General features: G+C 50.8%; 1 protein-coding gene and 1 long non-coding RNA gene across 2 annotated transcripts in view; one reads left to right on the forward strand and one right to left on the reverse strand.

Moving 5' to 3' along the window:
• The first annotated feature begins 235 nt into the window (after window positions 1-235).
• The window catches only part of LOC139051529 (uncharacterized), a 57,161-nt gene continuing 42,001 nt past the window's right edge, over window positions 236-15,395 (forward strand). Inside the window, exons 1-2 of the mRNA XM_070528499.1 lie at window positions 236-338; window positions 15,204-15,360. Of these exons, the coding sequence (XP_070384600.1) occupies window positions 324-338; window positions 15,204-15,360 (172 nt within the window). The 5' untranslated portion in view covers window positions 236-323. The remainder of the gene's footprint in view (window positions 339-15,203; window positions 15,361-15,395) is intronic.
• On the reverse strand, window positions 8,332-12,913 carry LOC139051506 (uncharacterized). Its single transcript, XR_011509404.1, has 2 exons — window positions 12,698-12,913; window positions 8,332-8,825 (listed from the first exon to the last, which is right to left on the reverse strand). It is a non-coding gene; the product is annotated as an uncharacterized lncRNA (long non-coding RNA).

The following is a 15,395-nucleotide window of genomic DNA, read 5'->3' on the forward strand; positions in this document are numbered from 1 at the left end:
ATTTGGACTGCTGGCGCCGCCTGGCGTCTGCTTGGCGGCGATGCCATACTGGACTGTCGTTGCTCAGCCTCAGCCTGCTCAGCGCTGCTGTTGCTATCAACAAACAGATCTAAAAACGTTAGTTGCTTTCTACAGCTGTGTTGCTCCCTATCTTCGGCCTTCACAGAGTCGTCTTGCCACTTTCATGCCATTCTCACCAGTGTCGAGAGGCCTAGGCTACGCATCGAGACGGAAACTTTCCTGCTGGCAGCGGCCGTACGACTGCATGCGACTTCCCAATAGCGCCGGGAAGCGTCAGCTCAGTGCTGCAGCTGCTTTCACCTATGATTCTCCATGTCGTAAGTCTCCTCAGCGTCGTTTTGGACCTTTAGTGCAAGTATCACCAGCATTGAGAGGTGTCGCTTTACGCATTAAGGCGAATACTTTCCTGTTTCGAGCGCCCGTGGCTGCGAATCAGTCCGTGCGATTGCGGAATGGCGTCGACGTCAGCCACTGTCAGCTTGCCGCCTTGAGCCAACAAGGCCAAGACTTGACCTTGTTGGCTCATATTTGCATACTAATAGCTCATCTAAACATTAGGGGCTGATGATGGAGACACACACAGCGAATCTTACCTTCCTCGCGTATCCGAGCATCGGCTCTGGATTCTCAGATATCCGCTTCCCGTCGATAAAATGAATCGAGCAGACGCGCGACGACTCCGTAGGGACGAATCCCTTACGATTTACAGCGCTAATCCAGCGATGCTTCAGTACCGCGTCGGCAGGAAACCTATACAACAGGTACATACATGTTGCAGCCGCAGTCCTCTTGTAGAACATTGTGCGTGCTGCATTGCGCTTCTTCTGGGTGTTTGAACAACCGTACACAGCGCAGTGTGGCGTCCGATCCGACGTGCGGCGCCGCATGCTCCGGCATGCGGCATACGACGATTCGGGGCACACGGTGCGTACATCCGAAAGATCGAGCGGCACGTAAGCTCCGCCCAGATCCAGCCCCCCAGCTTGACTTCATAGCCACGTCGAGAAACTCAATATAAACAACTCTGCACAACACTGCTTCGCTTTACGCGAACACTGTCAATAAAATTATGCCCCTGCGAGTGACATAACACTTCGCGACGGCGCGTTGTTCACTGACGACTCCGCTAACAGCGAGCGATAGGGTCGGTAGGCCTAGCTAAGCAGACGCCGCGGCCGACGGCGCTTACGATCCAACCCGAGCTCGTCGAAGAGCGCTTATGTTTGCCAAAACAATTAACACTGTACACTTAGGTCGCCCGTTATTAAATACAATTGGTTTACTCGACGCAGTCGTTACGAAGGGCAAACGTGCAAGCGAAGCGAGCAGCCTCGCTCAGACGGTCGGTGTGTGATATCTGCCCGCGAAATGCCCTCGCGTTGCGGCTCCCGATCTCGCCAGTAGCTTAGTGCTAGTGTACTAGGCGCTGCTTTGCATAACAGGCACACGTTCGAAATAAGTTCACTGAACTGGTAACTATTCCGTGTCGGAAACAAACTGCAGCAGGCAAGAAAAAAAAAACAGTGCGAGAAACCGGCCAGCCAGCGCCGCCTCCCTGGAGGGAACGTCAGAGAACGTCACATGCCAGCCGCGCTGTCATTGGTTGCGGCCAGACGATAGTGCGGTGGTCGGACGATGAAAATCTGCCCGGTTTGTCGCACGCTTGACGTCCGATCCGGCTCTTCGGCACGGCAAAACGCCTCGATTCCAGCTGCCGTTCCGGCGCGTCGGACGCCGGATCGGACACCGAATCGGACCGTGTGTCTCCCGCTTAAAATCGCGAAATCGTCGTGCAGTCAATGCGGGAAGTGCGCGCGTGACAGACCAGCAAGAGAGGGCAACTATGAGACGCTAGCTACTCTCGCTACCGGGGCCCTGATATTCGTTTCCGACTCTCTGGTTCGAGGCCTCCGGTGCAAAGGTCTATATGTAGACGCCTCCACACGCCGTCGAGTGCGTGCTTTCGCATTCCTTCGCGTCCATTGATCGCCATTTGTTTGTCCCGCCAGCCACAGGCACAATCGAACCCCGGTCGTCGGTCGCCGCCGGCCGGGCACCAACGAGGGCCCGCAGCCGCCAGCGCACTGTGGCGAGACTGCGTGCGTCCGCGCGCCATTCGTTCCCGCGAGACCTCATTGACAAGATCGGCGGCTCTTTGCTACCTTTCCTTGTTTTCCCGGTCGCCCTGTTTTGGTTAAGAAATCGCGAGCGAAACAAGCTGGGCGGACGAGCAAACTATCCGCGCACGCCCTTTTGCATGCGCGTGCCGCGTTTCTTATATATGCGCTCTCCCCGCGCACGCGACTCGTTAGCGGGCCGCTCTCATTTGTAACGAGCGTCTCCAGCGCAGCGTATAGCGGTCTCGTTCCTGTCCAGTCTCCTTCCTGGCTTTCTCATTTTCTTGGTTCGCTTCCTCGGGTGCGCCTTTTTTTAGTCGTGCAGTCGGCAAGCGGCTTTCTCGAAATAAAGTGCCCGGACAGGAGTTACAGTCAACTGCGGCGGGAGCACGTGCTGGGTCCTGCGGCGCTCCTGTTTCGGACGCTTGTCGCTGGCATAGAATTGCTGGGGCATTGAGAGCGTGATGCTTTGTTTATAGCTTCGAGCTCAGCAGGCGTGACGGACAGACCCGTGCTTTGTCCTGCGTCTAAGTTTTTGCATCCTTTAACTCCAAACGAATTCGTGCGTGATGCGTTTCTCCCTATAACTTGACTCGATGGCGAATAATGACAAAGCAGCGAGATAAGAAAATCGTATACATTGCTTTTTTTTAGGCGAAGCTTTCCTTGCCCGCTTTCTGCTGGATTTGCATGCGTCAATTGGTTTTTGCATGTCTGTCGGCAGTTTTTCGATTTCTCGCCTGATAAACACACGAGCCCGGCTCCAGAACTGACGATGTACTATGAGTGATAGAGTTTCATACAATAATTACTAATAGAAACTGTGGCGCTGGCGTCTACGGGAGGTGCAATGGAAGCCATTGAGCCAGCATGGGGATTATGGGAAATACATGGATTTGCTTAAACTTCGCCCGTCTAGCTTCTAGAGGCTTCGTGTCTTTGTAAACTAGTCACTTTCAACAAAGTACCGCGTTACAAATAATTCAATCATCATCATCGCGATCATCATTATTATCATCGTCAGCCTATTTTATGTCCACTGCAAAACGAAGGCGATCTCCCATTGTGTCTGTCCTGCGCCAATGGATTCCAACTTGCGCCTGCGAATTTCTTAATTTCATCACGCCGCCTAGTCTTGTGTAGTCCTCGACTCCGCTTCCCTTCTCTTGGCATCCGTTCTGTAACCCTAATGGTCCACGGGTTATCTAACCAACGCATTACATGACCTGCCCAGTTCCATTTCCTGTTTGCTGTCTTCTCCACACCGCTCTCTGCGTGTCTCTCGGCGCTACGTCTAACATTCTTCGTTCCATCGCTCTTTCCGCGGTCGTTAACTTGTTCTCAAGCTTCTTTGCCAATCTCCTGTGTCCGACGGCACGATTCGACACAGGACCTCTAGCACAGAAGCCCGACATTGAAATGATAGCGCCACGGACGCATGCATCGACAGGCGACATAAAACGCCCTCACGAATTTATCGCGGGCAAGCGAGTGCCCTGAGACACTCGGCGCGTTTCGATTTTGCCACTTCGACAAGCTGAAGCCTTGCAATTAGTAGCGATTGTGCGTGTTCGCAGCATCTTCTGCACTTGGAAGAGTATAGATTGCTCTGAAATTTACGGCAGTGAAGGCGTATAAAGCGTAACAAACAAAGCCACAAGAACGTCTGAATCCACTAGAACGAAGATCAGACAAATTCATGTACATGGCATCATTCCCATGGTGGATGAACGATTGCAGCGATTACAGTTGGCGCCGATACAGCTCGTCATGCCAGCGTTCCCATACTGCCCCTCCGTCTGTGAACGCGCTGACGGCACTGGCCCACTGCAGCCAGTCGGTGCGGTGATTTTGGTCTCAAATTGTTTGCCTCCATATATCACGAACCGAGCTGAGCTCAAATTTCGCATTAGGTAGTATAGTAATTGTCGGACACTTAAGTGCGTAAGCATTTCTATGGCTACCAAATGAGAAATTTGTCTGTCACGTAAGACAATGAGAAGTTCATACCCCCGTAAGCAATAGCTCCTACCCACGTAAAGCAGAGGCTACTAGCGCTCAGCAAAGTGAAGCGAACAGTGCAGACATTCATTGAAATTACACATACAACACACAGAACAGCATACGTTTCAATAAAGAACAAGCTCAAAACAAGCATCCCAACCATCAGTAAAGCATTGCATACCTCCCTCAGCAAATGTAGGGATGGTTTTGCAGTAGTCTCGCTGAATTAACCTCAATTCACCTTAATTATGACCGAAGGTCGTGGGTTCTACTCCCACCAAAGATCGAGGGTCTGAGTGTCTTAATTAACTATATCGCAATTAACAGTGGCTAATTAACTTCACCTTAATTAAACAAAGGGCCATGGGTTTGAGTGCGGTAATGAACTCCTTACTAATTAAATCTGCCTTATCGTGTTCGATAGCGAACATGATAAACGAATGTTCTATAAGGTTGATAACGACCAATGCAGGTTTATAACGGTTTATACTGGTCGGATCAAGTTCCGTAACATTGATACTGACAGCAGGCTGGGTGGAGATGAGCAAGTAACACAATGCTTACGCATGTATACTTAGACAGAGGAGTTTCTCCAGAGGAGTTTCTGCGTGAACATTTTCTCTCTCGGTAACATTCGGCTGGATGCCGAAGTCGGCTATATTAATTTGTTCAGTGGAATATGTGAGTGATTGAGTCATATTCAGTTCCATCTCCGCAGCCTTGCTTTGGCTATAAAATAGTCATATTTACCTTCTTCCCGCCCCCCCCCCAAAAAAAAATAAAGAAGAAAGAAAAGAGTAGTTGTCCTTGTCTGATGCAAAGGTGCCACATGAGAGCATTTGCAAGAAATAAATACTTCACTACACTTTTCTATGGTTGTCATAGTGTCTGATAACAAATTTGACCACCGAAATTGCTTGCGCGTGGGCAGTGTCATAGAGGCACTCGCCGTGCGATCGATGTTTTGGCTGTATTACTGGCCGGCCCGTGGTTTGCGTGCCAAAACCACGATCTGATTATGAGGAACGCCGTGGTGGGGGACTCCGGTATAATTTTGACCGCCTGGGTTTCTTTAGCGTGCAGCCGTTGCACGGGACACGAGAGCTTTTGCGTTTCGCCCCCATCGAAATGCGGCCGCGGCGGCCGGGATTTGATTCAGCGACCTCGTGCTTAGCAGCGTAACGCCGACGCCATTAAGCAGCCACGGCGGGTCGTGCTGCACTGCACTTAACGCGAGTTCTGGAGCTCGGGCTAAAACAGAAACCGCGGTTTGACGCCGCGCGCATAATTAAGCATCTGGCGTTTCGATCGCTACTAGCTCCGAGTAGCGAGAGCCCGCAGCTTCGATAAGGTACGCGTTTCTCCCGCGTACACAAACGCGCGACTCAGTTTCGTCGCGCATGCAGCTCCTCTGTCGGGCCGGCCGTTGAGTCGCAGGGCTGTCTGGCACGTCGCACCTGCAGTCATGCGGACTCATTAGCGAGACAAGTGACCCAGAATGTGGCGGACAACGAGAACCTCCTTGCTCGCTTCAGCATTGCGCAGGCGCGGCTGAGCAGGTCGCACACCGAGGCGCGTTGTGGAAGGAGCGTCGCTCGTCTCGCCGCTCCGAGGCACGCATGTAGGCGCACGTTTCATTAGCATTGAAAAAGACGCGCTCTTTATTTCCCCGGCTACTTGATGCTCTCTTTTTTCCGCGTCTGCCTGGATGAGGATTTTAGGAATCGTGCGCCACCCGGAGCGCCGCGGGTGGTGCGACTGCGATACAGGCGCGTGGACGCGGCTCGCGCTCGGCTGGGGGCCCAGATTTGTTTCTCAGACGCGGGAAGGTTGCGGGTCTTTTGTGCTTGGCAGGGCTCGTGTTGGTGCCCTCTATCACTTTTCTCGGCGTAGGAGGGGGTGCGTGCGATCCAACACGCGAGACCAAGTATTCCTCCATCGTCCATAGTCCCCGAAAATCAGGCAGACGATGGCTGCGAGACGCCCCAGGAAGAGCGTGTATCAGCTCAGCTTTTAAGCAAGATATGCCTAACACGACGTGGTGCTCGATATGCACGTGCGATGCGTCTGAAAGAAGATTGTACAATGATGAAGGTTGTGACACCTTGAGCTTTATTTGCGCGGCTTTAAACGTGTCGGGAAAGGCCAGAAGGACACGCCATCTAGACGGTTCGAGCACGTGAGCGCAAACAATGTAACTGGTGCTGTAAAAAAGTGCTATACTTTTGACCAAGAATCAGGCGATGGAGTTTATAGGCAGAATTATTTCGGGCGTATCCAACTGAAGTGGCGCACCATTATTGCGTTGAAGCTAGTCATCTACAGTGATTATACATTACCATTTGCCTGCGACACCACAGGACGCTGTGTGCCTCCGTTGCTCAAGCAGCACAAGTATACGGCGACAAAAAGCTTTTCTTCTTTCCTGATGGGTTGCACGTTGTTCCGTATAGACGCACAAAAAAAAACGTTACCTGTAATCCGGGGACTGCTACTCTAAGGTACCTCGTTGGGGCATGCATGATCGGGGAAGGAAAGTTGCTGTTCACATAGTATATGTGGCACCTCTGGCTTGGATGCATATCCACTTGTTCGCGAAGGCGAACCAAAACCACGGGCCGAACTCTTGAAGACTTTAGTTCGTGTAGGATCGTGTGAGAACGCTGCTTGTCTCAGCATTCTTGATAATCTGACCTGGATTATGGCCGGTGCACACGCAATACGGGAAACTGAATCTGTAGCGTTCCCTGCCTTCATGCGGATGGTTGGTCGACCTTTCTCGGAAGACGAATAGCACAGTCGCCGAACCAGACGTTAGCGGGTCGTTTCAAGGAGGAACCGCTCGCCAAGGCCTCGCTTTTCACGGAGGGCTCCGCTGCTTTTGCGGCGGCCAAGCGCGGAGAAGAGGAAACGCCTTTCGCCGCCGATATTCCGCCCTGCACGCGCGCGCTATCCTCTCGGCTGCCTCCGTCAAGGCCCGCTAAGCTCCTGGAAGCGCCGGCTTCCATTTCAAGGGCTCGCCGTGAAAGGAACGCGCAAGGAAGCTCTGCGTCAGCTGGTGCGAATGTACAAGGCGGGCGTGTATGTCTGCAACCGTGTACGGCTACCCAGCGGGGGCCTACCACGTGCTTGCGACCGATCGTCAGCGGAGCCGAGGAACGACACCACGCTTCGAAGCTGGTGTGTACTTTTACAGGGCCAGCACGCTGCCTTTATCTGCCGGTTCCAGCGCAGCTGCTGGACATAGCCACGTGAATGTAACCGCCAATAGACTGAATTCTCGGGTTTTACTTGCGAAAACCATGATCTGCTCATGAGGCACGCTGTTGTGGTGGACTCCGGAATAATTTATACCACCAGGGGTTCCTTAACGCGCACACAGTGAACGAGACAGGGACGTTTCTTTTATCGCATTTCGCCTCCCATGGTAATGCGACCGCCGCGGTCGGGATTTGATCCCGCGACCACGTGCTTAGCAACGCAACATCATATGTCCTCTAAGCCACCGCGGTGGGTCAATAATCCTTCACTGTAGCAAATAAGCAGCGCGTAATAACGACGTAAGTGCCAATTAAAAAAAGAAATACTATAGAATATGATAAATAAGAACTATGGTTACCATACAATATTAAAAAATTTCCACCCATTAGGAAGGCCGATACGGTAGCAGAAGGTACGCGATATCCCTTGCGAAACTTGTGGAGAAACAAAGTCGCGTTCGAATTATTGGAACGATTATGTACTCTGCGGTCGGTGTTCAGCACGAACATCTCGAAAATCCTGCTTTTGTCAGCATTCTCGATAATTGGACATTCTTCCTGTATTGGCGTCGTTGATTCCCCAGTAGCACATTTACTCGAAACTAATTAATTAGAAGGTTAATTAGAGAACATGGCTAACACGCCATTTAGTGATTACCACACGTTTGCACATCTGCGCCGCCGCTAATGAACAATGCCTTGCCCAAAACAAGTATAATTGTTATCTCCGCTGCATTGTCGCAAATATTTGCCTTTTCATGAAGCAGGTGGTATATAAACTGATGCCGACCTTACATAATATTTTTATCACTACTTTATAATTTATTTCGATAATTACATTGCCGTTTTATGTTACAAACTAGTGCTGCCTCGTGTTAGAAGACAACGACATACGTAGCGTGTGACTATCGTCTCTGCATGCTGCAGGGTGGCACCCATTCGTATAAGGTTTATTTTGGCAAATTACACTTCGGAAATACCATGGATATCCGTCACGGAACAGCCCTCGAGGTTGGCGCAGACAGGGACAGGCTAACGAGCTACAATGAAATAACTAAGGCTTTCTATCTGGCGCGATGAAGTTTCTTTCCGCTTGGCAAGTTATGCAGAGCCCAAGCAACCGCCTGGCGGCGACTACAGCCTGATACTTATACAAACCTGCTAGCATATCATAGATTCTTCCCTGAGATCTATCACGACAGCATCTTAAAGGCCTGCGGTTTAGAACCTGCTGGGAATGCTCCGGGAATGTGAGGCAAAGACTAAAGGCATTAAGCCCGATGTTCTCTCGACGAGGTGGGCCGATGCCCTGCACAGCTCCACGCTCGCTGACCAAATCTGGGCCATCCAGCAGGCCCGCGAAGCGGCAACTAGGCAAGGCCTGGACGTGCCGACGTGGGCGACCTGAGCCCGGGCCATCAATCTGCAGGACACCCAATAAAAGTTTTTACCAACCAAATCAGTCGTATTGTGAGTGGATGCTTGGTAAGGCAGGCAAAAATATAACAAAAGCGAAACGCCCGTGGCGACGTCACCTTGAAGTTCCTGCACTAGCTGTTCGTGACGTCATCTCAATTAACACCGTTTGCACTGGAGCATTTCATTGGCTGTCGACAAATACGTATTGTAGCGCGCTCTAAAGGCACGGAAGACTGAACCTAACAAGTTTTTATGACATTTGATGACGTTTTATTTACCAAGAAGTGGCCCGCACAGGCGAAGATACATTGGAATCCGTGACTTTACACTGACATGCCGGCTGTGTGGTTCCGGCGGGAAATTCACGAAAGGGACATTTGCCGTCATTTTGCTTTCTAGTAATCAACCGCTACGCGGAAACAAAATGAACATCGAGATGTGAAATTAAACGTTATTAGACTAAATTGATTTATAGCAGCTGTTTAGTGGTGTCCCTTTGAGACAGGCTTCCTCAAACTTATAATAGTAATGTGGAAAAAAAAAAAAACGTTCGCTTGAGTAATGCTCAAGTTCACACGGTTTGAGAGCTCCGAAATCCAAGAGCGTAATAAACGTGCTTTCCCCTTGAATTAATTGCGACCCATCTCGTGGGTTCGAGACGAGACACGCATCTGTGAGGGGCCGTTCAGTGAGATGCCGACATTTCAGACACGCTGCGCGTGTTTCAACTCCCGAGAACACCGGGCTCGCTTGTTTGACAGCCTGTATAAAATGAATGACTAAGCAATGGTGTCGAGAGTCCATTAGGCAGTACAATGTGCCTCCTGTATTCTTGTTTAAGGTTTCGTGCACGATATAGGGTGACAGTGGTACACGGGTGACCATGAACGTGCTCAGGTCGATGACCTCTGAGCGTTCTCAGGCGTCAGATTCCCGTTTCACCGAAACAAAGCCGTGCGAAGCAGCGCTGCGAGCGACCACTCAATGACTTGCTGTTGAAAAAACTACAGGGAACGAACGGAGGATGCGTGTGTTTGCGCACGCCTAAAGCGCGTGTGCGCGCAGGCCATCTTCCAACACTGAAAAGAACGTCACTACAAGTGTTGCCTTAAACGTCGCTGGCACTTGGTTTCTCTCCGTCGTATTTCCTGCTCGAGGTTGCTTCGTAGTCACCGAAGCATAGCGGCTTGCCTTCGCAGCCGGAGCTACCGTTTAAACACATACGCCGGAATGACACGCCTATAATGGTCCCGAAAGTGAATGCCCTTCCCGCGAACCACTCACCTCGCCTTTCACCCCAGAGGCGACGGCCTTTCATTTCAGATACACGTTGTTTGAGGGCTCTTCCCACCGTCGTGCTAACAGCAACACGAACAGTGTCCGGAAGCGCCGACCTTGCGAGGCAAGGACGAAGAGAGGTCACGAGCACAGCACAGCGGGCGTCAGTGTCCTCCGCTCGTTGCGTCGCGAATGTTCCATCCCAGTCTTGTGATTCGATGTGATCGTGCTAGTGGAGCAGTTTGCAGGCTGCATTTCTGTGAGGTCTATATATGAAAACGATTTACGCCCCCTTACTTAAGTGCTGGTAGTACGGGCGCATAGATTCCAGATTTTACACTGTGTCCTCGTTACTTACAAAGCTAGATTCCACACTGCTCACATTGCTTGCGAGGTGCTTCACTTTCGTGCCGCTTTCGAATAACGCGTGCACGGGCGTGATCGTTCACTCCGCAAACGCACGTGTACGTGTGGGACGCGAAATGGGCGAGAAGTCCGAGTGCGAAGTTGGCTTCTTATCGCTCTGCACATGCTTGTGCGCGTAAGCAAGCGGGGCCGTTTTTTTCCTTCTTACGGCCGAAGTCGGAGCCAACGAAGCGTGCCGTGGTTGCCCATTACTCTGCGCCGGCTTTTGCTTAAGGGCGATCTTGTTTTGCCCCGCCGCTCGCTGGCCATCGCTTCACAGCGGCGGCCTCGAAGCCTGCGTGGACGCTGGCGTTTCGCGCGCCACACTGGGCGAAGGGCGAAGTGCTAAAGCGTTCCACGGCACAGCGGCCACACGGCGGTCGTTAAACACACGAACCGCCGCCCTCCCTGCCTCGATCGCTGTGCGCGCACCGCGGCGGCGGGCCGCGTTCGATCCCCTCGAGTGTCTACCTGCGAGGGGCGGTGATAGTCTCGTTGCTGTGCCCAGTCCAGACCTGCCCGAGTGTAAATTTACGTTAGCCAGAGGAAGTGTACTACTTTATGACTGAAGGGGGTGGAGAGTATGCGTATACGGCGGGCCTTACTCAAAGGTATGCGCATTGTAGGAGTTGAGGACGGACTTCGGGATGAAAACAAACTTGGAGATTTTACATTATTTACAGTGAGGTGAGAGTCAAGTAACAGTCGTACAGTCATTATGGGCCGGCAGCAACTCGGACGCTGCGGCCCGCGGCAAGAAGTTCGAGAGAGGTGAATCCGGGAATGCTCTACGAATCCTGGAATGCTCCTCTGCTGCTCCCGGTCTGCGTCTTTTAAACCCTTCGAGGTCTGGAAGACTCGTCATGTTCGGCCAATGGGAGAGTCCGCTCAGATGACGCCATTTTCGGCCAATGGTAGGCGCCCGTGCGGTGGTGTCACACCCGGCAGCTCCCTGCGGTCTTGCCTTGCTGACTTACGTGCTGTCACAAAGGTGGACGGGGGGGGGGGGGAGGGGGCGACGCTTCGGCCCCAATTGTCCGAGGGCCCCCTACTCCCGGCGGTATGTCCTCGCTGGCTTGCAAATGCCCTCTTCGGAGGCGGCCGGTGCGACGCTGCCAGGCCTTCCGCGTACATCACAGCCGTCTGGCTTCGGGACTCACGTTACCTGGAACAGTGCCGGGCTATCCCCACGCTTTCTTGAAGAGCCAAGCATTGAATAGCTCCACCGGCAGCGTACGAAGTGGGGGCCTTCAACTTGTTTGCACGTGCGCTCCTCTGGAATGTGCTTTCCGTGTTTCTGCGCTCCTTACTTAGCAGTGGCGCGATTCGATGTGGTCTGTGGAACTCGAAGTAGGCTCAGGAAACAGCCCCATATCTAACAGCATGCAATAGCGCGGTTCCGGGCACGTTTTAAGCTTCCCGTCACATACGAATCTTTCGGATTGCTGGCAGCCAGAGTCGAATGCTTAACTTGATGATATCATACGCCTCGACGTTGAATTCTCTGGAACGTGAGCTTGTAGCGTCTATATAATTCGAGTACACGTTCATTTTGAGTAGTCGTACGACAGCAACAAACATCTATTGATCACCATGGACCTGTGCCGTCTGGTTTCTCTGTAAACCGGTCTGATTTTTCTAGCCCTGTTTTTAATCATTAAGTATAATGAAATCACCCATAAACACTTTTTCTAAAGATCTATCTACTGTATTACTCTGGTCACAAAAAGAAAATAGCTCATAGATGTGTTACGCATTGATCTTGAAAACTTGGTTTGGTAGCGCGAATAGAAAGGAAACGAAAACTCGGGAACAATGTATACATGGCCGCTGTACGGCGTCCACGATACGTCGTTTGGCCTTTCAATTCGTGCTGCCAATATTTAGTTCTCAATCACTGCAGTTCCTTCGGCTAGTTTCATCGTCTGCGTAAAATTTCGCTCCGCGTTTACCCGTATCCAAGTGCAGGTTGTCTTGTCGCCATGCTGCGCGCTCTGTCTGAAGGGGGAAATGACGCCAGTAATAGTGCAGCTTTAGTCGAATGCTCGAGAGAGCGGCGTAAGCGAACCAAAACAGCATGGGTGCGAAGAAGAATAGGAGCGACGTCGAACGACGTCCCAGTGGCAGGATCGAGCGTTTAAGACAGGGGAAATTGGTCCTCAATGGCCACGCTTGCAGTCGGTGCCACATTACCTGGGGAGAAGAGCGTTCCATGGCGAGCAACAGTGCGCGTTCGGGTAGATCATTGAGGCGCCGGTGGGCCCTTGCCGTGAGGTCAACCGCGCTCTGGCGACCCGAGCAGATAGAAGCGGCAGTGAAGGTGAGCGTAGAAATAGAGAGGAATGGACAGAATAGCGCAGAAATCCGGAGCACACGGAAGCAGTGGTCAACTACTGTCTCGTTCGGTAATTTTTGTTCCTCGTTTTCTTCCTCCTGCGCCTCGACTTCACCTCGTGCTCACCCGCCGTTCGCTTTCCTGCACAACTCTTCGCGGTGTGCCGACACGGAAGCAGCGTCGCTGGATGCGGTCGGTCTGGACTAGTCGGCGCATTGGGAACCGCATTTTTGGGGACGGCGTAAATGATGCCGAAGGAGACGAGGGCGCCTATTTGTGGTTCGAGAAAATTCCGAGGGTTCGACAGAAAAGAAATGAAGATAAATCAGTGAGCGCTTCGCGCAGGGTGGAGCCGTCAGGGCGCACTGCGAGCGCGGCTGCTTAGCGCACAGCGTGCCTGTTTCCCGGTGATTTGCGGCGTGACACATTAACCCCTAACCCCGACTATGGTTTTGGGCGTAATGCGGCTCCCGTGGTCGTCGTCGAGGTTAAGCAGTTGACAGTCGAAACGATTCTACAAGATTAGCTGTGCTCTTGAGGCAATGACATGCGGTGTGGCAGTCAGGCCCGTCACCTTATTTCCAACAGCAGTGCTGCAGTGTTGACATGTCCATTTAATTTTCAGCTATATTAGATCATCATTTAGGCATAATGTTGCAGGTATGTGCAGTTTAAAGAAGAATCTTTTGCAAAAAGTAATAAACAATAAATCTACTCGAAATGAAGTTTAGAATTGGAATTGTGCTTGGGGGGGGGGGGGTTGAGAGCTACTATACCCTCGTTTAAATGAAAACACCAGATACGTGTATTGGTCATGATGCTATGGTGGCATTACCCAAGAAAGACCTGGTCGTTCTTGCTAGCGGTGACGAATTGTTGTTGCTGACTTCACCCTTCGGCTACCTCCTTCAAGAGCAGGCTGGTATTGTGCCCCTCGCGGGGGTTGTTGCTAGGATTCCATGTATTCCTTGTGTTTGTGCGTCAACAACAAAAAAAAGTGAGCGTGCACCCATCCCGGAGAGAGTGACATCGCGGGCCGACCCGCTGCGAAGGTGAAGGAGGCGTCAAGCACTCCGCCCCTAATGTTAATAATGAATAATAATGATCAATAAAATAAACAAATCAACACGCTTTGTTCCAAGTCCGTAGGTGTGCTGGAATCGTTTGTGAACAGCACATGGACTCACGAGCACGAGACGTTGCCATATACGCAAAGGACAAAATGTATGTACGAGCATACACCCTTGACTCTTGCGAGTCAAGGGTGCGACCTACTGTGGGGAGGAAAGATGGAATAGTGATATCCACTGTGTATAGTAAACCTGCAGGCACACCCAAGTGGGATATCTAGAAGTCTATGACCACGCTTTTTGCATAGGTCCGCCGTGATAACACTGCCCCTGTTGCCATCGTTGGAGATTTCAGTGTGCACATTTCAAAACCGGACAAGAAATCTTTCACTCAGTTTGTGCTAGAAGAGTTTGGTTTGAAGTGCCACACCAATCAAAGTCATTCAAAGATTATGACACTCAAAGATTATGCTATGCTAGACACTCAAAGATTATGCTATAATTAGAACACATATGTGGAGACAAATACAAAAAAAATACAGTATAAGAGATGCGCTAACAAACAGTAATGTGCTGTTAAAGTTGTGCAAAGGACAAACCCCATGCTTTTGAACGCGAGAGGTCAGTGAACAAGAAACTTCCACAAAGTAAAATATAATCAATAGAATTACAGAGTGAGCGGGACATATTTGGCTATAACAAAACAGTACTTAACGGATAGTAGCACAATATTAACGGGAAACGCAAGAAAAAAATGACACGTTAGGTTATGTATACTTTAAAAAATGCGTTGTTAGAAGATGCCAGATATTTTCCTGGTCACTCATAAGCGACGGCTATAGGAAGATTTTTCCAAAGGCGAATGGTTCTTGGAAGAGCGGAGTAGTTAAATGAATAAGTCTTTCTGTGGTGGATCCTGGTTTTGGCACGTAAAACCCCAGTATCTATCTATCTATCTATCTATCTATCTATCTATCTATCTATCTATCTATCTATCTATCTATCTATCTATCTATCTATCTATCTATCTATCTATCTATCTATCTATCTATCTATCCATCCATCCATCCATCCATCCATCCATCCATCCATCCATCCATCCATCCATCCATCCATCCATCCATCCATCATCTATCTATCTATCTATCTATCTATCTATCTATCTATCTATCTATCTATCTATCTATCTATCTATCTATCTATCTATCTATCTATCTATCTATCTAATCTAATCTAATCTGAGGGCGCGTAAAGCGCGTTATATCTGTAAGACAACGCCTCATCTTCTGCGCAGGCCCCAGAAGTTGCGGCTGCAGGAGGTGCCCGCGAGATGACGTCACTTTGCGGCGACCGACCGTCGGTGGGCAGCTCGCTGAAAGCCTTCATGGCGGAACTTGTGCGAGCGCCATCTCCCGACAGCGCCTGCGAACAGGACGAGCCGTGGAGCCCACGTGAGTGGTGTCATTTACGCATTTTGTTATTGCAT

Source organism: Dermacentor albipictus, unplaced genomic scaffold (assembly GCF_038994185.2).
Source record: "Dermacentor albipictus isolate Rhodes 1998 colony unplaced genomic scaffold, USDA_Dalb.pri_finalv2 scaffold_12, whole genome shotgun sequence".
Classification (NCBI taxonomy): domain Eukaryota; kingdom Metazoa; phylum Arthropoda; class Arachnida; order Ixodida; family Ixodidae; genus Dermacentor; species Dermacentor albipictus.